The following is a 25,016-nucleotide window of genomic DNA, read 5'->3' as shown; positions in this document are numbered from 1 at the left end:
TCATCAAACCTCTCCCATCTGCTCCTAAGCAAGCAATCAGTTCTGCTTCACCTGCAGCTGTGCACTGACACCTCAAGGAATCCTGAGCTCTTCACTCTGTGTGTCCTCCTTAGACATTTAGTGCTCTTTGTCTCATAGAGGTAGAGCACACAAGATAAAACTGGGCTTTTACCCTCCTCTATCTTAAATAATGCCAATCCAATAGAACACAGCTATCATAGCAACACATTTAGATGCCAGAAGCAGTAATAAATACTACTTCTAAGTATTATTATTAACACAGTGAACCAAATGCAAAGAAAACACATAGTCTGCTTTTGTAACTGAGAAACATTTTGCCCTCTGGTTTGGTTTTTTAGTAATGATTGAATACACTGGATGTAATTCTAATTCCATTGCAGTGAAGGGGATTTCTGCCTTGACTGCAAAGAGTATTGGATCCCAATACAATAATGATGACTGCCTTCACTTCCAACATGCTACTCTTATAATGAGTTTAATCTTGTTCCTGGCTGTGCTTTGAGCAATAAAGAGCACCATCACTACAGCTCTGTGGACTTCTGCCAGATCTCTGCTTCTTTCTGTAAGACACAACTGTGATGCCACATACTTAATTTAATTTTGGAGTTATAAATGCCAGCAAGTTTTATGAAACATTTCTCTGGAGAACTGTCAGCACATCTGAAAACCAAAAAAACTTGACTATCAACTAGAGCTACCAACTGGATGCAATGAAATAATGATACCTTGCACAACTTTTTCTCCTAAAGAAATATTGCCTCTATGAATGGTTTACAATTTACTGACAGAAAAAAAAAATGTGATTTCTGCAAAACTGAAGCTTCCTGTGGAAAAATTCTGAACTTGCTAAAAGCACCAAAGAGCTTCTCTCAGAAAAATAGAAGGCTTTTATTCCATTGCCCTGGAGTCAATGGAGCTTCCTGTCCCCTGACAGAAGTGGAGTTCACAGTGGGCTCCCTCTTCCCACTACTCTGGACAGAAGAGAACTGGATAACATCTGTTGCATCAGTCTTCACTGAAAACAAAACATAAAGGAATACTGAGATATGTCTTCTGAAAGGAAGGCAAATAAAACTGATGCAGTAGTGTGCACATCCCTAAATCCCTGGCTTCCTTGCTTCACTGAACAGCAGACTTAATAAAGAGATGTAAGCTGGCCTGACAATTTTAGAGAAGAGAATAACTATAACTTATGGTTTCTTCTTCCATAAGTTTGGTTAAAAAAGACAAAAAAACCCCAAAACAAAGCACAAAATCCCAAATCCAACAAAGAAGGGAAAAAAACCACAACACAAAACACATTAAAAAACCCCAACAACAGCCAACCCCACAGCAAGAAACCCCAACTCCATTTGTATTCTTTTACCTAAAAACAAATCTTTTGCAGGAGGGTCTTAATTTTCCGTAGAAATTCCAAGATAGCACAACCCACTGTTGCTAAACAAATGTTAAGAGCTTCTTCTGATGCAGTAGCATGCTTAGAACATATGAATGAGTGAATATGCTTTTATAGAATTTGCAAATTCAGCACTTAGCACTGCCTCAAAAACTCTGACCTTTGCATTTTCATAATAGATAAACACAGAAAATAACCTGAAAATAACAGGTCAGAGTCACAGCAGGATATATATAAATATTGCTGTTCTATATTTATGGCCTTATTGCATTCAATATTAGCATTCAGATCATCACCCCATATTTAATTTTAAATGTCCATTTCAGTTATGCTTGTCTTTATTAAGTGATAGTATATTTGAATTGCATCACATCTCATTTTCTGTGATGCTGACAGATACTTGGTTATTGGATGGTTCCCAAGGATATAATTTAACTTGAAGATCATTTGGGTATACAGCATGCATCCCACAACTATCAGTATGCACTGTTACCTATTAGAAGAGTTAAATGGATGTGCTTGTTTTGCAGCACAGTGCCATTTTGAGTAAAATAGGATAGTTTCTCTTCCTCACATTTTCACAGAATCTCTCTTCACTAGGACTAGCACGTTACTATTTGTCTTAGCAACCTGATGCATCTTATTAAAACACTGTTTGATTGACTTACATATAGCACACATGTATATGTGCTCACTTACACATATCCAATTTGATGCGAAGAAATAAGAAATTATGAACTATGAAGAAATAAAAAACTTGCGCATTTAAATTTTTTAAAAAATCATCATAATTCATCAGGGAAAAAAAAGAAAGAAGGAAAAAAAAAACTAATGGACATCAAAACAACTTTACCATTGGTTCTCAGACATTTCCCACTAGAAAGGCTGGCTATACCATGAAAAAACAGGGAGGCACTTGTGGAAAGCATAGACAGATCTATTATATCTACTGAAATATTCTCAACAGCATTATAGCTTTTTCTTTTATTATAGGAAGTACATTTATGAAAAAATATTCAGTGTGCTTCTAAAAAAAACTTAATTTTTTTTAAAAAATAAATAATTCAAAAGAACAGTCATCTGCAAAAACAGGATTTATTTTTTAATTTCACGTTGGGCCTTGCTTTTTTAAGTTATGGTTAGAAATTCTTAAATGCAAAAGTTAAAGACTTATTAGCTTTTATATCTAGACTGATGCTTGAGATCTTGGGAAAGTGTCTTACAAAGCTAAAAAATTCTGCAGCCAATTACCACTATAGATATGAAAGATTCAGAATTATTCATACACTCGAGCTTCAAACCACAAAATCTGCAGCAAATTTTAGAGTAGACAGCAAGCAGTCATTAAATCCTCACTTCACTCACAGCACTGTAAAATATAAAAAAATAATATAAGAGCCTCAAAGATGTGGCTAACCATCTGGTTTGCTGGCATTTCATTCTTCACTAAAGAGAAACTTAAAGCAGTATTTCATTAAAAAATTAGAAAATGTATGACTATATAATTTGGATTATTATAGCTCAAACATAATTTTTTCTTCATTAAAATAACCTCTAACTATGCTTTTTACAACAATAACTTGCAGCAACAAGAACTTTCACGGTCTTGACATACAACTCTTGGTTCTCCTCGTTCAAATATTGAATGAGTAACACCCCCACATTCTGGGGAGTGGAAAAAATAGATAACGATTTCTGAGTTAAGATACACTGTGCTTTCCTCAGGATGAAGCTTGGATTTTTTCTCCCTATTATCATTTGTTGGCTTGCCATGTATTTTTATACAGTATAGAACAACTGCAGAGCAGAGGATCATTCCCTCTACCAAAGTGTCACCAGTGGCACTATTCTGCATGTAGCACAGCTGGATGAAATAAAATTTCTCAAGCAGACTAAAAGCAGCAATAAATTTTCTGCTAGTAGCCACAGCTAAGAGACAGAAATTCTTTGTTTTTCACTTGACCACATCCTTTAGGATCTCTTGTAGCTATTTTGTCTATTTTTCTCTCTTGGTGGAGCCTGAGAACCATCACACAGGCACCACTCCCAGTTGTTAGCTTTTCTCCAGGATGGCATAACAGTTCTATAACTGCAGCTTTAAGACCGACTGAAAACAGAAAGGAAAGCAGGAAGGAAAAAAGATAACTATGTACAATTGGAATTTCTATTTCATCTGTGCTGCAGACTGCATGGGCTCTGCTGAATCAGGCAGAAGATGTAGAGAAAGCCAAGTGAAGCACTGAGGATTTAACTTGTATCAGCCATCCATGAAAGCTTTTCTACCTATATTTGCTTATAGGACAGGCTAGAAATCTGGTAAAAAATATGAAGAATGCACCAGAATACCAATTATTTTTTTCCTCATCAATTCCCATGTGTTCTCTAGTTCTGTATATGCATAAAAAGAACAAAGGGCAGGGATTTAACTTCTCTAAGTGTTTGATTCTAACCCATCTCTATTCAGATTGTATATTCAAAAACACACCTCCTTGGGGCTCATGCTTCTCATACTACTATGTAAATTATAAATCACCTTTTGAGCAGAACACAGTGTACACCCCAGTGTATTACTTTGTAGTTCCAGGATTGAACAGCCTGGTCAGAAAAGCAAAAGAAACTGTCTTGAATCCCTCCTAGTTACCTGGGCCAGGAAAAAAAATAAAAGTGCCTTTGGCATTCCACCTCTTGGCTCTGTCATAGCCATCATCTTGCAGGTCTGGAAAAGGGTATATCCATTAAACCCTCAAAAAGTGGTGCTCAGAATTGATGTAACTGTCCTATGGTATCATCAAGTCATGGCATTCCCTCTATACAAAAAAAAACCCCAAAAAAACAAACAAAAAAAAAACTACAGGCCCAGGGCAAGCCAGAACAGTATTTTCATGAACTTCTGATACGAATGATAAATCTGCAGTCTACAGCTCTGCTGAATGCAACATTTCAGGCAGAAAGTCTTTTCAAAAGGTAACAACTCCTGATTTAATGGTAACAATAAAGTCTTAAGAAGATGAAGAGAGCAAATCACATCAGAGCTTGTATGCTGTTTCTTAAAAAACCGAGTCCAAGCTAGGATTTGTGAGGATGACAGAGGTCATGCTTTCCTTCACCCAGAGGAAAATCTTATCCCTGACCATTTCTTCAATATTATCTATAATTTTGCTGCACTTTTACCATAAAAGATGTGTGCCACAATGATTTACCACTTGAAAAGGGGGCCAGGGCTGAGGTGAGGAAGACAAAATTAATAGTCCACATGCTGCTGTTCCTGTCATCTTTTAAGAACCCCATCAGCTACAAAGTACATGGGTCTTTTCCACTGTCAAAAAAAAAAAATAAAAAATTGCTACCTTTAAAATCATCAAAGTCCCAGGAAGACGGGCGTGTAAGAGTGCATCAGACCAGAAACCTTTTAGAACAATTTATTTTCAGGCTAAGTGAAAGCTGAAAGACTGCATAAGTGGTATTTCACCTAAGCTACAATGAGATAGTCAAGAGAAGATGTCCCATGTTTTCTGTTCTGAAGTATCTGATTGCAAAGAACAGAAAGCACCACACTCCTTGGGCTGAGGTGAGGTGTGCCCAGCTACCTAACCTTGTTGCATCTGCCAGCTCCAGCTGGTGCAGGATGGGAAGTTGTTCATTATACATTCTGGGGTGATATTTACTCTTTCTCTGGAGATCTAGGGACTGCTGACCTCTCTGGGTTGTGGGAGAATCTTTCAGCATGAAGGGAAGGAATATCTAAAGAATGTCCTCAATGGTATGCAAAGCTGTTTGGCTGAAGTCAGCTAAACCCTGCTCTTCTCACACTAAAACACCAGAAGTGACCTCCCCCCCTCCCAAATCAAAAAGGAAAAAAAGGAAGGAGGAGGAAAAAAGGAAGGAGGAGGAAAAAAGGAAGGAGGAGGAAAAAAGGAAGGAGGAGGAAAAAAGGAAGGAGGAGGAAAAAAGGAAGGAGGAGGAAAAAAGGAAGGAGGAGGAAAAAAGGAAGGAGGAGGAAAAAAGGAAGGAGGAAAAGTGAAAGAAAGTGTGTGATCTGTAGACCAGAGACCAAATTTATTGTGCATTCCTTCTGGCTCCAGCTCAAGAAGTTTTGAAAGCCCATGGCTTTCATTCCCATTGGCAAGTAGTGTGAAGTTTGACACGAAGATGAACAGGCTCCAATGTACAATCCTGGTTAATGGTTAACATCATCATCTTAGTGATCCTAAGCTTCCTAATGCTACAGAAACTCAGTTATTGAGAGACAGTCAACTTCTGTTAAGGTAATCATTATGCAAAATGCAAAAAGCCCTTTTTATTTCTTCCCTAGGACTTCCATAAATCCTGGAGGGATAAAAGATTCGCTTATCCTGCAATACCTTTGAGCCTAACTCTGGGCAACAGAGTGCCTTACCAGTCATTTGTCCATGAGGTGACAGTGAAAAAACAAATTCTTCTACTCCCTCCAGATGGGACAGTCCTTTATAGCTTATGGTACACTGGGGTTTTTTAGTGAGTTCTATGGCTGTCCTAGCAAAGTGCAAGTTGTGATTTGTAAGTGCAGGTAGTACCAATGTAGCTCTCCTCTCCTTTTTCCTAATTTTCCACTGCAGCTTTATGGGCATGCAAACACTCCACGTAGACTACCACAATACACCCAAAATCTTATGCAGAGCACCAAAACTACTTTTAATGCTGTAACCATGCAAAGCTTCATGCCTTTCTATTTCAGCTCTTCTGACCATATTACTGCTGGTGATGGGCTCTCCAATGGTTCGTGCCTGATAATCAAACACGTCTTAAACAAAAGCTTCCTTCCTTCTGAAATTTCTCTAGAACTTACGGAAGTTCTTTAGAACAATGCAAAATGTAAAATCAGCAGTCATCTAAAGAAATGTGGCCAGCATTTGGTAGCAAATGAAAACATTTGTAAATTTACATGAATTATTTAAAGATCATGTATATGTCTGAGTACAGGTTTTCTTCAATCTGCCTCACTTTATCACTGCCTCTTCACACCAGAACTTCATACAGTGCAACTTGGATTCACCCCTGTAGTTAAAAATATATTCTAAAATCTGAGTGGGCACACTCTAATGGTGAAGTATACAAATGTAAAATTAATATTAAACGAGTTATTAGCTATGTTGAGATTGCTGCAGAACCTGAGTAGCCTTTGCATAATTTTAAACTTAAGGTAGCTTTTTTTGGAAAAAAACATTGCCTGCCTGAAACAATCTCTGATTGCTGTTATCACTCAAGAGTGGAAATGATGTCTGTAGAACACAAATGTGAAAGAATACTTCAGTTAATCACAAAAATTAAAAAAATTAAAAAAAAAGTCAAAGCATAAAATCTATCTGAAATAGCTCAAAATTTTACTCAAGATGAGACGAGGGGAAACAACAAACAAACAAACAAAGAACAAAAAAACACCACCCTGTTTTATAGACCTGTTGGAGAAGGTTCAGAGAAGGATCATAAAGATAATCAGAGGGCTGGAGCACCTCCACTATGAAGGCAAACAGAATTGGGGTTGTTCAGCCTGGAGAGGAGAAGGCTCTGGGGAGACCATATAGAAGAATTCCAGTACCTGAAGGGCCCTGCAGGAAAGCTGGGGAGGGGAATTCTCACCAAAGAGGACAGTGACAGGACAAGGGGCAATGGTTTTAAAATGAAAGAGTGTAGATTTAAATCAGATACCAGGAAAAAATTCTTCACCAGGAAGGTAGTAAGACACTGGAATAGGCTGCCCAGGGAGGTCATTGATGCCCCAGCCCTGGAAGTGTTCAAGGCCAGGTTGGATGAGGCCTTGTGCAACCTGGTCTAGTGGGGGGTGTGCCTGCCCATGCAGGGGGGGGTTGGATCTTGGTGATTTTAAAGGTCCTTTCCAACCTAAGCCATTCTATGATTCTATGAAAACAAACAAAAACAAAAAAGCAAAAGCAAACAAATATAAAAAAATGAACAAAAATCTAAACAAAAAAACCAAAACAAAAAGAAAGATACCAAAACCCAACCCCCACAAAAGAAAACCTTGCAGCAATTCAAAATTAAAATAGTATTTGGGGAAGAATACAGAGCTTACTGAAAGTAAAAGTTTAAAATTACCTCTCAGCTTATAAAAACATAAATTTTTAAAACACTACCCATGCACTCAGAGAAAACCTTACAACCCATCAATACAAGCCTCACAAGAAACAAAAAATCATTTAGAAATTATTATTTTGGTTCGTAAGTTTTCTTTTGAACTTGTCAGATTTGCAGGCAGTGCATTAGTTGCTATCGAGGACCACACATGCAATTCGATACAGTCAGATCTGTTCTAGCACAGAAAAACTGCTACTTCAGTTGTGAATAAAACAAGACACTCAGAGGAAATTCCTGGTCTAGGCTGTCATTATCGACTGCTGAACAGAGCATTTGAGAAATACATCTTTCCCATTGCTGTCAGACCTCCTACAGTTCCTTTCAATCAAACTGACTCCTGTATATCAGCTTAGCAGGGCAGTCATCATTAGGGGAATTTTTGGCCTGAAAACTTTTCAAAAAAATATTTTTTGAAGGCCAGGAACTGGATTTATTTGCATTTCAGGATTTGCACAGTGGCAAGAATGTGCATTAAAGCCAAGCAAACCCTCACAAGCAGTTCTGTACAATATAAGCTAAACCTAGAAATGTATGCCAAGCATGGGCTTCCACATACCTGTGACACATCTGGTGAACCACCCCCAGGTCCTCTCGTGTTGCTTCATCCACAAAACAAAGCCTGACTGAGAAGATGTGACCTCCCCTGAGCTCAACATCTCTGCTTCTCCCCCCAGAGGTGTCAGGCATGACAGCAAAGATGGATCTTCACATAATGAGCATTTAATCATGTGATTAAATAACCATTCACATCTGAATACTTAAGCAGCAGATCTGCAGATCCCATCCAGTATCCCACTGCTCTAGGTAGGAAAGCCAAACAACACAAAAAAAGCCAGCAAACCAAAGAACACAAATATTAAAAAAAAAACAAACCACAACACACTATAAAGGGCAATCTATATTCCACACAGTTGCAGCCTAGTACTGTGCAGTGCCCTTCTCCTTCCTCACCCCTGGACTCCTGCTGGCACCAGGATAATCTGGGGCTCTCCCAAATTTCTGGGATCCCCACCTTCCCACTCCAGAGAAAGCACTAGAAAGTCAGGGTGCAGAAGGGTCAAACATTGCCAGAGTGCCCATCTCCAGTGACAGCTTTGTCATCACCAACCACATGCAGAAAGCAACATTCAAGCTCTGGGGGTGTTTTTCAGGGATGAAGTTGATGTGCCATGTTTTCTTCAAGGACAAGCAGATGTTTAGGCACATCTGGTGTGCAGATTTTGGTTTGCCAGTCACCAGTTACCAAAACACATGTAGTGTCCCCATCCCACAACAGAGATCTGATCAAAGATAGCAAACAAGCAAAAGAAAGAATGAATGTAAGAGACATTGAAATAGGTTTCATCCAACAGATGGCAATTACTGCACTAAGTCTGCATTTCTTACTGGTCACTTTCCTCATGGTAATCAATATGCTTCTATCAGCCTATAGATTACCTATATATCATACAATCAGCAATTTCTTCATATGCCAGGTGGCACATATGCCTCTCAAGAAATAAACCATGAGAAAATACTGCAGAAAAGTCAGCATTGCCTGTTAGAAACTTGAGCACAGCTCCAATCTGAGTCTCGTTAGTAGAGAAAATTTGCAACGTATTTGTGTTCATTTAGCTTCTATGAAGTAGAAGGTGTAAAGACACTATCAGCAAATAGAGGGGCAGTGACCTCTGAGATTCAGTTTCATTACTGGAGACAGATCATCTGCCTAACTTGACTTGAACAAGGCAGACAAGAGCAATTATGCTTCACACCGGGGTTTGAGCTCCCAACAAATTGTGCAGGGTCTTAAACCACATCTCAAGGATGATTCAAATGCTTGCTTTCCCCCGTGCCTCCTATTCCCCACACAAATTTTCTATTTTCAGTCCAGAGCTAAATGTTTCTTTGCAGGCTCAGATATGAAATTTTACTGCCTTCTTTAAACATAAATTGGAACAATCACAGCAGCTCTAAATAACCTGTTTTGCTTACATCCATGTACTCAGCAGTTTGGCACTGATGCAATGTTCAGACTCAATGGAATTGAGGAAAAATAAAACAAGGTTAATCATCAGGCTTTACAGATGAATAAACAAGGGAAATATGCACTGAATACACCAGAATGGTTTTAGAACATATAACAAAGAATTACCTCTTCAGTATGTCTCCATTATTGTATTATTTCTATGATGAAAAAACAGTCCCTTTAGCTATTTTTTTCCAGTAACTTTAAGCTGCTACCTCTCCACAGTTTAACAAAATGATCTGTGCATATAAAATTGTACAGGCACAGACCACTCCTAAACCTTCTGCCCTCGAAAATTGTGTATGGCTGCTATGTCTCTTATTGCAAATGCTATTTATTTTAATTCTTCACAGTAGTGAATAACATAAAACATTACTGACCAAATAACTCATCCTATTGCTCAACAAGATGCACGTAAACATATTATACTCCACATTAATATTTCCACTGAATTCCATCTCAAATATACAAGAGAAATTAGACCTCACTGTTAAGTATTATGTACCTGAAGCGCATGATTCATCAGTTTCTCTCAAGTACTCCCACCAGCAGCTATTATTATTTTCTGTCGTGCAGCCACCTGCTTCCCGAGAAATTTGAGTTGACATGCAAACCTACAGCACCAGGGCTCTTGTCTGAAATACAGCTCTAGCCTGGTCCCTGTACAACTGGTAAAAGAAATACTGGAATCTCCTTCATTTTTTCCCCGATTTTTGACAAGTCATTAGATCCCATTAGATCCAGATTCTCAAACTAATACATGCTGTTCCTTCTTTTGCTTGTCCTTTCTCTCTCTTTCATGGATAAGATGCTGGAAATATTATCTGTCATTAAGATATTTAAGGAAAATTTATTAATTTATTGTACTTAATTCCATATTCAAACTCTTATGTCATGTATTCAAGAATAGAAGCTCTGATTTAAATCATCCTTTCTTAGCATTTTTACGCCACCTATTAATTCTCAGCATTTCACTGGCAGAACAATGACATCTTATTGCTTCTGAGACATCTGTTCTCTTATCATAACATTGCCTCAGAATCAACGTCAGCAGAATTTCATCTGCTGTGGTGAAAGCAGCATATCCTTCAAAAGTATCAGCAGTTAAAAAGCACAACATGCCTTCAGTGATACCTTTACATAGATTTCTCTTTTGCTGTTCAGACACAAACCTCTCTTTCATCAGAGCAGGTCTGTCTTTATAGCAAGGCAGGGGAACTGAGCACATCACAAGTGTGCAGGAGCAGAAGCCTGGCTTGGAGCACCAACAATTTTGGTTTTAGTGAGACCAGACATTTTTATACTGCTTCAGCAGAGGATGCCACTTTTGCTAGGCACTGCTACAGGGCAGAAGGACAATCTTTGCCTTCAACAGGAGAACTTACTTCACCACTTTTTACACAAAGGAGGTCTTCTGTGGCATATGCACTGTCAGAAACACCCATCTACCTCCAACCAATTAAAAAATGTGAATTCACCCATGCAATGTTGGGTTTACCAACCACTTATTCATGCAATATCCATGGAAACCCATCTAGCACATCCTAAAGGTGGAATACACAAAACCCCCTATATTTAAACACAGAATCCTTTGGTCTTCAGTACAGCCATAACAGTAAATTCAAGTGTGAACTTCCCTTCTTGGCTGCCTTTATTTGTGGTGATATAATCAAGAGTTACTACAAAAATTTGCTTGCCACATCTTAGAGCAGTGAAATTTGACTGTTTTTTGAGCTGGTTTTGTGTTGCCAGGATTTGGGGCCATGGAGTTCTGGTATTTCTCCAAACACCTTCCTGGATTTGATTACAGTTGGTTATTTGGCATTTCTGAGGCTGTCCCAACATTGCAAGGAGCAGCCTGCTTATGTTGGTACTCAATAGATTGTCCTCACCCATATTACTAAACAGCTCCAGCCAAAAAAACTATTTACTGCAATCCTTTTAAATGATAGAACCCTATGTCATCTAATTGAAATAGAAAGATACTTTTTAATCTCACTCTACATAAAAATACAGATCAACTTATAAAGTACTATTTTATCAGGTAATAGAGTAGTATTTTAAAAAATTATATAGCTAGCTATTTCTTCCATGTATCAATGCCAAAAGATTTAGCAGAAGGAATCTGCGAAGACATAAAAGTAAAGTTGGAGTGAAGAATCCAAGTAGAATGAAACATTAGATCACAGCTTATACAGAAAAATTCACTTTTCCCTATTTAGTGTTTTCCTATGTGGTCACCTGGCTCACATTGAACTAATTGGGATTTCCTTTATAGTTTTGAAACCTAAGGATATACAAGAACCTTGCAAAAATAAGTCAAATATTTGTCAATTCTGCCACCTCAGAAAACATTTCAGTCCCTGAGGTTCAGTTTTCAGGATTTACAGGCAAAGGAACATATTGCTCAGTGTCCAGCTATTCAGAAAGGGCAGGGCTGAGGGGGACAGTTCACATGTGTATTGGGGATGGAAGTTCAGTCTGCCACTGTCCCACTGCACCTACTGCAAGCTTTCTTCCCACACACTACCCTTAAAGAAGCAAACTTGCCTTATGGGAAGCCAGCATGACCCCTAATCACAGGACACCCACTGCTAGGAGCATTTGTTTAAAAAGGGATTGTTAAAAAGGGATGAAAAAAGTAGAGGAAGAAGACACAGCAGATTGATCCTAAGGCAGAGGGATTTTCCTTTTTGTCTCTCCCACTGCTTGCAGATGCTTCAAATTGTCTGTGCTTCTCTGTCAAACCTACTGTCACCTCCCCATCCTTGGGCACAACACAGTCCTTGGGCATGGTGTGGCTGGTGTCAGAAGATGATTGAGCAATGACCACTACCTAAACCCATAAGGAGAAAGCAGTTGGCACCAACAACTGTTCATGGCCAAAATACAGCTGCCTTTATTAACCAGGCTTCAGTAGCCATAGGACAAAGGGCTACTCCTTGCCCCTGACAGTTACCAGAGGAAAAAAAAGCACCAAGCTTGTTAATGGTCTCTCATGCTTGGGAAGGACTGCTCCATCCTGTGTGTTTATAATGTCATAAAAGAGAACATCTGTATCTTCCTGGGAGCTGTGGCACCATCAATATGTGATGCTGCCATGAGCTGAAAACGCATTCTCAGGATCATTCTTGCCATGTGCAAAACTGGTTGATTTGACACAGTCTGTCCCAGGTCACTTCCTACACACTGCAGTTAAACTGATAGAAATTGCAGACTGGTTTGTATAGTACATTCTGAGAAGAAAAATATATATTTTATCATCTCAGCACAGCTGCAGTCTGCAATTTAATACATGAAGCACAGTAGCATTCAAGCAGGCACTAGCATAAGATATAGCTTATTTTTCACACAGAAGTGAGGGATCTGCTTGGCTAAATACTAAAAGCAGAGGAAGGCAGTACAGGTGTAGTCTGTCTCCATAGCTCTATGCAATAGCAGTAAAGAAGTGGCAGGGAATGAGATACCCTCAGCATCACTCGTTTTTAGTGAATGAGTTATCAAATCTAACTGTGGAACAGTTATATGCTCTAATTGAGGGGGAGAATATGGAAAGGAATAAGAGAATCTCACAGAAACTGTATTTGCTCTGTTTGTTTTTCAGATGCAGAAAGAGATGTAATTATATTCAGACATGAAAAAAAAAAAAAGTAGAATGAATAAAGAAGCTGTAATCTAGCCACTTCCAGGCTCACCACTAGCAATCACTGTATTAGTCTACTTTAAACAAAAAGTACTTTTCAATTTTTTCATTTTTTTAATGGTTGTCTTCTCCCCAGCTTGGGTGTCCCCTCCTGCAGCCATCCACATTTGCTAGTGGCAGGCAACACAGCAGCAACAGCACAAAGGTCTACTTACCCAATGCAACTATGGGATTTCAGAAGCATTTTTTCAGGTCCAGGCAGATTTTTCTCCAGCTGAGATGCTGAAACCCATATTTACACTCCCTGCTATCTTAGCTGCACTCTCCTCTCCAGATGTGAACAGTTCTCCCCAAACTTGCCTCCTACAGCTCCTCTCAAGACATCTCGTGCCCAGCCGTGGCTTCTTATTCCCTTACTTAATGTACAAAGATTGGAAAGGACAGAGTTCTACAGGATGATAAGGAAGATAAATCACTGAGGACTAATACATGCAGTCCATTTGCTTCCATGGAAGCTCAATTTATTCTTTACTCCTCCAGTATTTACTTGGGCACTGGTAGGAAACTCTATGTATCACGCAGCTCTATAGCTGTCCCTGAAGGCTGCTTCACTGCTTTAAGCCATGTCTGAATATCAAAGAGAAAACCTCACTTCAGGCACCTCTTTGCTCTGGAGTGGTTGGATTTGTAACTTTTATGCAATGTCAGTGTCGTGCTGTATAAACAGTGAAAAGCAAACTCACTACCACTTTACTTATGCATTTGTTACACATAATGTAACATACCAATCAGCCCAGGGTTTTATAATTTCTTTAACATCATGTGATGAAGAATACCTGAGATTGAGATCATTGTATTAATGAAACTGAAAACACACAGCCAAAACTGAGGAAATCAAATCCAAAGTTAGTACAGCCCTTAAAACCTATAGGGCACCATATTTGAAGACTTTTACTGCTGGAGGTAAACCAGAGAACCTGCAGCTACTTATGGGCTTCTATGCACAAAACAAAAATACTGCTTCTGAAACACAGCTTCTATTCATAAAAGTGGCAAACTGGTAGCTAATACATATCACAAATGGAGATGGAAGACTAGTAACTATAAGAGAAAGGAAGAAAGACAGGGTCCTCTCCAGCTGCCAGGGCAGGGTAAGAAGTCCCAAGTGTAACTCAAACAGCCTTTGCTGTCATCCTTTAGTAAGAATGGCCCCACAAAACAGCCAAGGAGAAGCCCCTGGCTGCCTTTCCCAAAAAGGGGTGCTCTCTTCATCACTGACAGGGTGCAAACTGAAATCCCCCCAGTGCCACCTGCAGCAAATCTTGCCTCTCTTATTCCCAGTGAAGAGCAGATATGGTAGAAACACAGCTCTGTGGGGAGCAACTGTTCATAAACTCCTCCTGAATGATCAAACAATTCCCTGTATTTGATTTGGAACTTTTCCCTCAACTTTTTAATTTTTATTCCATATTTATTTAGCATTTTCAAATGTGAACATAAGTCAGCCAAGGTGGGGGAATGCTTCAGGTTTATTGAGTCCCATAGACAATGTATTAAAAAAAAAACAAACCTCAACCAAACAACAAAACCACTCAAAAATGTAACATTGACTCAGCTTTAAACTTGTGAGTGCTGGCTCTCCTCATCAGTAGTGAAGTACAGAAACAGTCTGGTGAAGTCACAACAATTGGCTTCATGGGCTGAATTTAAACACAGGATTTAGCTCCTGTAATTGATTTGTGGCTATCAAGTGCAGCACTTTGCAGAACTGAATTATAAGAATTTTGTAGAGCAAAGTCCACTGGGCTTTATTGAAAAAACACTTCATCTAGATCAAACTCAGATTACTGAAATTATGTGTCTCCTATTTACATATATTAATACTCTTCAAATATTATTTAACCACGTTAATATAATCCAAAGAACAATAAAAAATAGACAATATTTAACAAATGTTTAAAGCTGAAAGACACTGCAAAGTATGAATCATGTATTTTCTATGCAGCACATCATCTCTTACTGTCTTGGTATAAATTGGTTTTGGATTATTTTCTTACTCTGTATCTATAGGTTATGTTCTTCTTCTTAAGTCCTCCCTTTCCCTCATATCAGAAATGCAAATGTCTTCCAATACTTTGGAATTATTACTCTGCCACTCTTAACCCAGTCTGCATCAAAATTACACTTCTAAATAGAATGATCTTTAATTATTTTTTAAATTAATTTAAAAGCTCATCTCTGGTGTGCTTAAACAGTATTATTTATAGTGGCCTCAAAAGCACTGGGAAACAGAAATTAAGGAAAAATAAATTTCATGGCAGAAATTAACACCAAAACACCTTTGTTCAAGAAGAATTTCAAATAAATTTATATACACTCTGAGATTATCCAAGAATAGCACAGGTAATTTTTAATGAATATTTCTTTCTTTACTTGCTTTTAGAGGATAGGTATCAGATGTGAAAGGAGCTTTCGTATATTTATCATCTTACCTTTATCCTCTCACAAACCATAAAAGTTCATGCCCAATAGCCTGGTAGATACACAGATATCTTATAACCAAGCAGCCAGAATGAAAATCCCTGCAAGCTTTTCACAAGTAAGCCATGTGACTCCTGTTTTGGAGTGGCCAGTTGCTTAAAGAAGTTGCAGAAGCACATATTTCATCTTTGTGCTCAGACATAATTTAGTGCTTGAGTTTGCATAACTTTATAATATTTGATTTTTCCCTGGAATAATAACTTTTGAACGTATTTCTTGATGCTTATAATTTGCAAGGAAAGCCAAATGGACTACAGTTATATCACATATTCATGTTTTTGAAAGAAAAAACAAAAATATTTTCTAAAAACCACTGCAAATTAACTTCTAGAGCTGGTATGTATTTTCAGCACTACAGGTTATTTGGTGTATTTTTTAATATAATGCTATACACAGGTGTATAACAATGCCACCTAATATGCTAACATACACTTCATATCAACATACATTTACTACAAACCTTAGTATCTGTGTTTTCAAGGTCTTGGAGTTCATTAAAAAGTTAATTAATAAAAGCAAACCCATTTCCCTCTAATAAAAATTTTAAAGGGACAGTAATAAAGTCTTACTTGCTGCAGATTTCTAATTTATATGCTATTAGTTTTGAGCATACTGACAAGGATTATTACTGAGGGAGAAAATGCAAGTTCTTAGCTGCTCAAAATCAACCTTACACACATTTCATTCATGTTTATGTTAATCAGTGACATCAGTGAAAATACCTGTTCAACAGAAATCAGAGGAGGGAAATCTGTAACTTCTCTATAAAATATCAGTCTCAGGCAGGTAAACTTTGGTCCTAGGTGCTGCATTAAATATTTTACCAGAGCTGCACCAGACTGCTGAATGTTGGCTGGTATTGATGTTGCAATATGCCTCAGTGAATGGGAAGAGTTCTGCATCACCCCAGGGTATCAGCGTCAAGAGAAACCCTGACTTGATTAATTCACTAAGGCAATCAAACACAATACTTTTAAGTAATTTAAACACAGATTAAGAAGTGGGTTTTTGAGTACAATGGTAAGATGCAAATAATCATGCATAAAAAAATGTTTTGAGGCAACGTATTTTCTCCTTAACCCTCACTCTTCTACAAGTATCCCCTCTTAAAAGAAAGGATTGGCCTTTCTTCTCAAATATCATTGGCCTAATTTAGAAGTAGCTGCAAGAGAATTTACAGTCTGGAAAATAGCCAAGTCCTTGAGTTGAATAAAATGTAAAATGAATCACTCTGTAAAATACAATAGTACATTTCTCTGTTTGACACTTCTACTATTGAATCAACCTATTTAGTCTCATAATGCCAGACCAAAATGGCCTCATTTTAAGAGGTAAAATGTGTGACAACTAAAATGTTTTCATTTATAAAGTCATCAATAAGGGTAGATTACTAGGTATTGCTATAGCATTAGAAATACAATCCCACATTAAAATGCAAGTCTGACTTCTTTGTGTTAGATTGGGAAGTCAACCTGAGCAGCAGTTTATGTAGGTTTGGATGATCTATTTGACTGGATTACAAATAGAATTAGACATCTTCAAACCTAGAACTACAGAAGTTCTGGAGCTTCTAGGAGATAAAAGTAAAAGGCAAAACTATGAACCAGGCAATTTGAAACTCACTCAACAGTTAAAACTACACTAGGCAGATTTACACAGGAGTGAACTAAAAGGGGGTTTGAGCTGACTGCAAATTATGTCGTGATCTCATCAGGCAGCAACATGAACCTCAGCTCCTCCAGCTCAGGTACAGGGTGGTCTACACCCATCGTGGTTGGATTCACCTCTGCTGAGGTGCCTGCTCCCAGCTCAGAGTAATAAAGCAGCCACAGCCTCCGATTTCATTACCAACAACAACTTACCCTGCTGACAGAGGCATTGGCTCTGGTTCTTGCAATTCCATTGAAAATCCCAAGCAAACAAGATTTCTATTAACAACAACAAACAAGAACACAGCAACCACCCCCCACCAAAAAAGACCAAACCAAAAAACACCAAAACAAAACACATACAAACACAAAAACACCTGCAGTTTCTTTCTAGAGTCAGATCAGTAAGAGCATACACTTAGCTCCCCTTCGGAGCTTATTTTTTGCAAAATTGTCTATTTGCCACAGGTGAAAAATGTGCAGTTCTTCATGCTCATGAAAAAAACTGCAAAGACAATTTTTTCAAGGCCAAGTGCATAGCAATAGGCTTAGTCCAACAAGGTACTTGTACTCTTCCAAAAAGATATATATACACCCTCTTATATCATCATCACTTATATCATCATCAGACAGAAAAGTTTATCATCTGAGAAGATGACTTACATACAAAGGCTAAGCTGACATCTCCCATGCATCATGGCACAGAAAGAAGAGATTTGGGGAAGTTTAGACCTCTTGGCACTTCTCAGCCCTGGGAAATGTAACCATCTGATGCTCTGATGCATGCTGCCCATATCTCTTTCAGCAGAGCCACTCAAACCAGCTCAGAGTGCATGCTCTGAAGGGACTGCAAATGCAGCATTTTTCATAATCTTTAGATAGATGGTTTTGTAAACTAAATAAGACAGTGTGATCAAGTAGCTATATTGGAAGCATAAATCTACTTCCAGTCCTGTTCCTAAAACATTTGTGTAAATGAAGAACCTGGCAAATAAATCTGGAGTGGAAATCTTAATAATTTTTTAAATAATTTAATTTTAATTTAATTTTAATAATTTTTTTTCCAAAGACCATATCCCTTAAACTCATCTATTTTTTGGTAAAATGAGAGATAGTACTTAAGAGTTTTTTAAAAGTCTGACAGTAGCCCAGGTAAATCAACTATAAGTCCTCAGTGCTGAATTTATTCATTTTAGTATGTTCCCACTGATCAAGGGACAGAAAGAAAAATATACAGATTTTATTTTGTTTAAAATACACTCTTGACCCATTTCCTGTTATTTTCTTCTGTCAGAAAGCATCTATGGAACATAACTTTGGAGTCCAATAAAAAATAAATTGTTATTCTATTTTATTAGCTCATAGACTATTTTGCAAGACATTTTTCTGTACCTGAAGAAAACTTTTTGAGGAAATAATTTTGAAGAATCTCTCATTAGGCATTTTGCAAATGGAGGCAGGGGCAAGAGAAAAAAAAATTGTCAAATTATTTCCAAATAATAATTCTGCTGACCCTAGCTAGCATAATTTCATATACAGTTGGCTACTGGCCTACTTGTCTTCTTACAAGGTATCCAACTGTTTAGTCTTTCACTGGGAAAAATAAATGGAGAAGCTGTAAAATTAGCACTGTTAATTTTTTTGGCAGGATTCTAGGATGTTACCTCAATTTTTCCTTTTTAAAAATCTTTTCTTTACATGAAGCTGGTAATACTGCTCTTGATGCAGCTAATGTTCCCTCTTATAGATACAAGCTATATACTTAACCCCTTTGCAGAAAATTATTAACATTCATAAGAATTCCAAGCTGTCACTAGCATGATAGACGGTGTTAAACCTTACTTGGTGCAAAACATATGCCAGACAGATTTTAAAAAGCTCTAAGGCAAGAACAACAATTTGCACTGAAACACTTCAAGATAAGCCAAAGGAGTTAAGCAACCAAAACCTTATTTAAGTAAAATGCTTTTTTTAAAAAATAATAAATATTCTGCAAGGGAATTTACTCAAAATCAAGGAAATTAAGTCCTTAATTTAAGGAATTAAATTAAATGACTCAAATTTAAGTATTCAGCTGTCATCCAAGTGGGGGCAACCAGTGCACGTTGGCTGCTAAAGATTTCTCAGTGTTACCTGGGAGCCCCCTGCTGGGACTCTGCCTTTAGGAAAGCAGCAAGGAGAGGAGTCATGTTCTGAAGCTGTGTCACAGATGTTGCAGTAATATTTAATTGCTCTACATATGGTATATTATCAGCCTTAGAGTCACCGAATGCTTAATTTCTCACACCCACAGCACTACACTGGAGAAAAATAGATCAATTTTCTCTGAATAACAAATGTATTTGGTTGGTGTTAGTTAAATATTTTAAAATATTCCTACTTCTGTGAAATGCATAAAGATTCAAAAGGACTGTCTGTGTGCTAGATATAAATGATCCATACTGATCGATGGTCTGTGTGGTTATCATTCAAGATGCCATAAACAGACTCAGGTTAATTGCTTGATTGAAAACAACACCATCACCACAGCAAAAAAACCCCCAAACCCTAAACAAGCAACACCAGCCCACGCAGAACAAGCAAATTAACAAACAACAACAACAAAAAAAAACCCTACTAAAACATTTTAGGATGGCAGAAAATGAAAAAGTCAGAATTCATCTTTGTCTTTTATGGAAGAGTAGTATTTCTACTGCACCTCCTGATTTAACTGAGACAAAAGTTTTCAGGCACACAGATCCTCTTTAGGTCAAACAGAGGCAACAAATCCCAGGTTGGGTACAGGTTACAACAATTGCTCTGAACTCAGAAATCCTTTGGTACACTTTCCTGGCAAAACTCATACAAAATATTTCAGTTCATACTCTAGCTGCTGCCTCCTCCATTCCTGCAAGTTCAGAGCACTGTGGAGTTATAAGCACCAGCTTTTCCAGAAGTATTTTCTACCATATAATTTCACTCTTCTTGTTATGAGCAGCACAGCCATAAAGCTCAGTCTCTAGCTTCGTCTTTGAGGATGTTTGGCAGCTCTTTCTGTAAGCTGAAGTTTGAGATGTCAGTGGTGGAATGCTTGCTTCATTGGAAATATCTTCTCAATGGCAGTGGGAGTATCTCTCTTTTATGAGCATGGAGATGATATCTGGTATAAAAATGAGCTTTCATTTACCAGTGATCTTTTACAACATTTCTGATTCCTTTTTTTCTATTATTTCTTAATGGCAAAATGTCAGGCTTATTTTTAAGATGCCAGTGAAAATAGCAAAGCATTTTCTTGAAAAAATTCAAAGGCCTGTATGCCCACATGACTGTAAGCATAGCTGCCTGAATACCACACAGTGATGTCTGTGACTTTTCACTCACATGGGGAATAACTCAGCCTTCTGCCATCTGAGTCACCTGTAGGAGATGTTATCAGAACTTTGGTTTCCCAAACTGCAGAGCTATGGGCATTCCCAAAGACAGCCCTGGCCACAGAAAGAGGAGGTAAAAGACCAAAGGAAATACCGTATTTCTTCCCACTATGCCAGACATGCACTCATTTTGAGTAAATGTAATAATAAGTAAAATTTATATGTAAATATTCTCCTTCCAAAAATCCTTAAAGTAGACCCAGGAAGAAGGTATTGATCTAGTAAAAATCATATTTTTGTATTTCACCCATTTGAAATGGGTGCCAAGAGGAAATTACAATAGCTAGGGGATTTTGAGTACCTCACTTGGATGACCAGGCAATGTTTTTATTAAACTTCTAAAATTAATGTTTATGCTCTGGAATAAATAAATTTAAATAGGGGGAAAAAAAAAAAAAAGCAGTCAGAGAAAATAATGTCTTGCAAGATACCACAGGAAGAGTATTTATACAAGTTTGCTACCTATAGGACATAGACACTTCTTTACATTATGAAATATGGATTTAATTTCTAAAGTGACATTGTGTATAACAAGCCTGTGTGCTCTCCCTATGAGGGAAGTTCAGAACAGTGACAAATATTGTCCATTCAAGATACCACACAACTAGACATCAGTCTGCTTGATCACTGGCACTCACAGCTTTCAGTGACCATGAAAGCACTAAATATCATTTGTTAAAAAAAAAAAAAAAAAAAAAAAAAAAAAAGAGAGAGAGATATTTAATAGAAAGAAAGCCTAAAACCAAATATAACAGGACAAAGCTTCAACATGGGAGCCAATTGTGCTCACTTCTATTATAATAAAGTGAGAAAAATAAATATATATGTTCTGTTCCAGAACTGCTTCCAATTTTTGTACCTTTTTCTTTCTTTATAAGACATTTTTGGTACGCACCTTGTAAAACTACCACAACTGAAAGACAAAAACAGTGAAAATATTCCCCTCCCCAACACATTCAAATACAAAATATCCACCCCCTGCCAGTTCAAAGTTATCCGTATTGGATTTAGCTAAGAGATCTTTTAGGATAAAAATACCTCATTTGCACAGACTCAATTTTCTTTTGAAAGCTGTGACCCACGCAGGCAAAATCTGCATCTGACTCATCAGCCTTGGCAGTCAGGAGAAACTCAGTGCTCTAAGTATAACCACGCTGCTCACTCTTTGGGGCTTGATAACTTGCTCCATATTATGCAAGCCCAGCTGAAGAACTGGGTGAAAAGGACAAGCTCAGATAGAATATTCACACAGAGGACCCCACACGTAAACACATAGATTCTTCTAACCCACACTCCTGGTTTAAGAAGGGCTCTGCCAGTCTGCTCTAAGCTACCCATCACCATTTGTCTGCTAGAGATTAAAGGTCTCCTAGAGGTTAAGGTTGCTTTGGTAAACACTCCTTATTCCTATTTCAGACACTGAACTAGTTACCACCTTGCCCAATTTAACTACCAATCAACAAAAATGGATTCACAAAGGCTGTTCAAAGTGTTTTACGCCAGTAGCTCTGTGGTAGATAATAATGGATTTTAATTTGCAGGGAAGGAAAGATGAATCAGAAGATGGCAACCTCCTCATCTAGTGCTGCTGCATCTGGGGAAGGACATATTTCTGCTTTACAGGAATACTGAGTTTTGATTTACCCAGCAAAAGAATTACTGATAGGAGATGTGCTTCTTGTCCCAAAAGGGAAAAACAACATTAGGGAGAAGTGCTGTGTAAGCCACAGGACAGCATTGTCCCAAAGGCAAAGGGGTACACACCAGCCACAAATCTATTCAGGCTGTAAGTTAGAGGGCTAACTATCAGAAAAATGTGGTTCCCCCAAGATTTCCTGTTTAATAGTTTGCTCTACTACTCCCAAGTACTTCAAGACACATGTTGGTCAGGTTACGAAAGAAATATCATGAGGCAGTATTTGCAGTAGTAAGAAAACCAGTCCAAAATCTTTCCCTTCCTGCTGTGTTCCAAATCTTGTTTTCCAATTAAAATGAATGTCAGGATTCAATATTTATTCCTATGTTTTAACTGATTCAGCAACACAGTTCACAAAGAAAATGGAGGCAGAAGAACTGCAAAAAGTTTCACTGGAATAACAGAAACACCTTACTGTCCCAAATTTATTTCAATGTTATAATTAATTTATGCTCACTCAAAAAGTTATGAGAATTATTAAGCTGTTTTAAGGAGATGTATGTTTGAAGTAATACATGACTTAAATTGACTTACTATAACAGAGTCATTTTTATGACAATTGCAATTAAAAATATTTATTTCATCTCTGATTTATCTGATTTTCCAAGTCAGATCCATTGACAGTGCATGACCACCGATCAGTTTTCTACACAGATATCACATCAGCATTCTTCATAAGTCAGAATGTGCAAAATGCTATCTGATTTCTTTATTCAAGCTTCACACCACCCATGAGGTCAATATTTTGTCAAAAGCAAAGATGTTCTCATTAAGGACCCAGTGTAAGATTTTCATTTTACTTTCAGTTCTCCAACTAAATTGGTCCCCACACAAGGTAGATCAGGTAACTGCAGCAGCTCAGCTCCTTCAGATGCACTCGAGTTTCCTCCCAACATATGTGTCAAGACATAATTACTCTGCCAGCTTGGCTGACTGCAATTATCAATTTTAACATTCAACCATCTATCTGGAACAAATGAGGTGTGCTGACTGTTTGGTCAGCATGGAAGAACACAAGAAAATGGTGAGTACCATAAGGCTGAGAAAAACCTTCAGAAATTAATCACACTTTATATTAAGAATTGCTTGAGTGGTCTGTAAAGGTTTGATAATTTAGTATCTTCTCTCCAAGTAGGAAAAGCATATTTTGCATATGGAGCATTATGGTCTTACAGCATATGGAGAATTAGGTCTTACAGACAGTTACAAACATAAAGCAGTACAATGCCACACTGTAAGAAGCCATCTACTGCTGCTTTTGCAATCTTTCCTAGGTTATATATGTCATTAATAAATTTCACAGACAAGCTCATTATAAAGACATATGGTCATAAAAGTAACCACAGATTCAAGGGGAAGCTACTCTTCCTTTGCACCAGGGCTCCTCCTGCCTCTTACCTTTCTTGCTTTTCTCTACAGAAAACACTGCCTTCCCTCTCTTTTGCAGGAAGTGTAGTTTGAAGCAATAGAGGACAGTGAAGTCCTAAAAATCTCAAGTCGAATTTCTCTGCAGTTGATTAGTTACAAATTTCCTCTTCCTTATAGCTACAAATGAAGCAGGACTCGCCTACTAGCAGCAAAAAGCCTAGTATTCCACAGTGTAAACACTTAACCTGGCCAAGCACCCATTACCATAAAACCCACAGAACTTTAACACTTACTTGTACTTTCTACCATTTTTTTCCAAGATAGCTCCCCACTCAGTTCATAGTTCCAGAAGAAGCCAGACACAGGCAGCAAAAAGGAGCAGATCCCTCCCCAGCTGCTCCCCATTACTCTCTCAGAGGACTGCCCTTTCTCTTGCCCCACACACAGGTGTTGGGAGCCATCAGGAATGACTGACAGGCTAGGATTTCAATGACAGGAACTGCATAGCAGAGTCAGAGGACATGCCATATCCTAAGTCATTCTGTTCTTCACATTTCACAAAATCAAGAAACTGTTAAGCTTCTCAACTCTGAATGTTTCCATGCCACTCATGAAACTTGTAACACCTCATTTATCTTTGTTTAAAACCACTAGATCTCTGTCTCTCAGCCTAATTTAATACTGAAGTCATTCACCTGTTTTACCTGCACAGAGGTAAAGCTACAACCACTGGAAAAGAGCAGACTTCTCCATCTTGGAAAATCCATCAGAGGAGGGCAAGGAATACAAAAGCAAGAAACTGTTCTGTTCCTTGCTTCTGCACATTTCTTGCCCTGACTGCAGTTTCTGTTTGAGATGCATCTGTACAGGAAATGTTGGTAATGTTGCCATGCAGAAGGTACAGGAGAAGTCACAGCTCCTGGTGAGTCACACAGTGCCTCTAGGGAAATGACAGCACTCCCATCCAGCCTTACCACCACTTCCAAAATCCAGGAAGATCTTCCTTGTTACAAGGAAGTTGGATAGTGATGGGTCAACATGAATTACTTCTGTTCCCAGAAACTATCTGGTCTTTACCAGCCATTTGGACCAAGCACATCCTGAAGCCTTCCAGTTACAAACCAGGCTGGATGTGGAGGATGTTGTCTAGAT

The 25,016-nt window shown here is 38.1% G+C and overlaps 1 protein-coding gene across 1 annotated transcript in view; it reads left to right on the top strand.

The window, feature by feature from the left end:
* Positions 1-25,016, top strand: part of GABRB1 (gamma-aminobutyric acid type A receptor subunit beta1) — a gene marked incomplete at its 5' end in the record, with an annotated part of 92,671 nt that overhangs the window by 40,461 nt on the left and 27,194 nt on the right. Inside the window, 1 exon segment of the mRNA XM_071744286.1 lies at positions 5,730-5,893. Within this exon segment, the coding sequence (XP_071600387.1) occupies positions 5,730-5,893 (164 nt within the window).

Source organism: Heliangelus exortis, chromosome 4 (assembly GCF_036169615.1).
Source record: "Heliangelus exortis chromosome 4, bHelExo1.hap1, whole genome shotgun sequence".
Classification (NCBI taxonomy): domain Eukaryota; kingdom Metazoa; phylum Chordata; class Aves; order Apodiformes; family Trochilidae; genus Heliangelus; species Heliangelus exortis.
The sequence above is the reverse complement of the archived record's forward strand: the minus strand, read 5'-3'. Positions and strand labels throughout refer to the sequence as shown.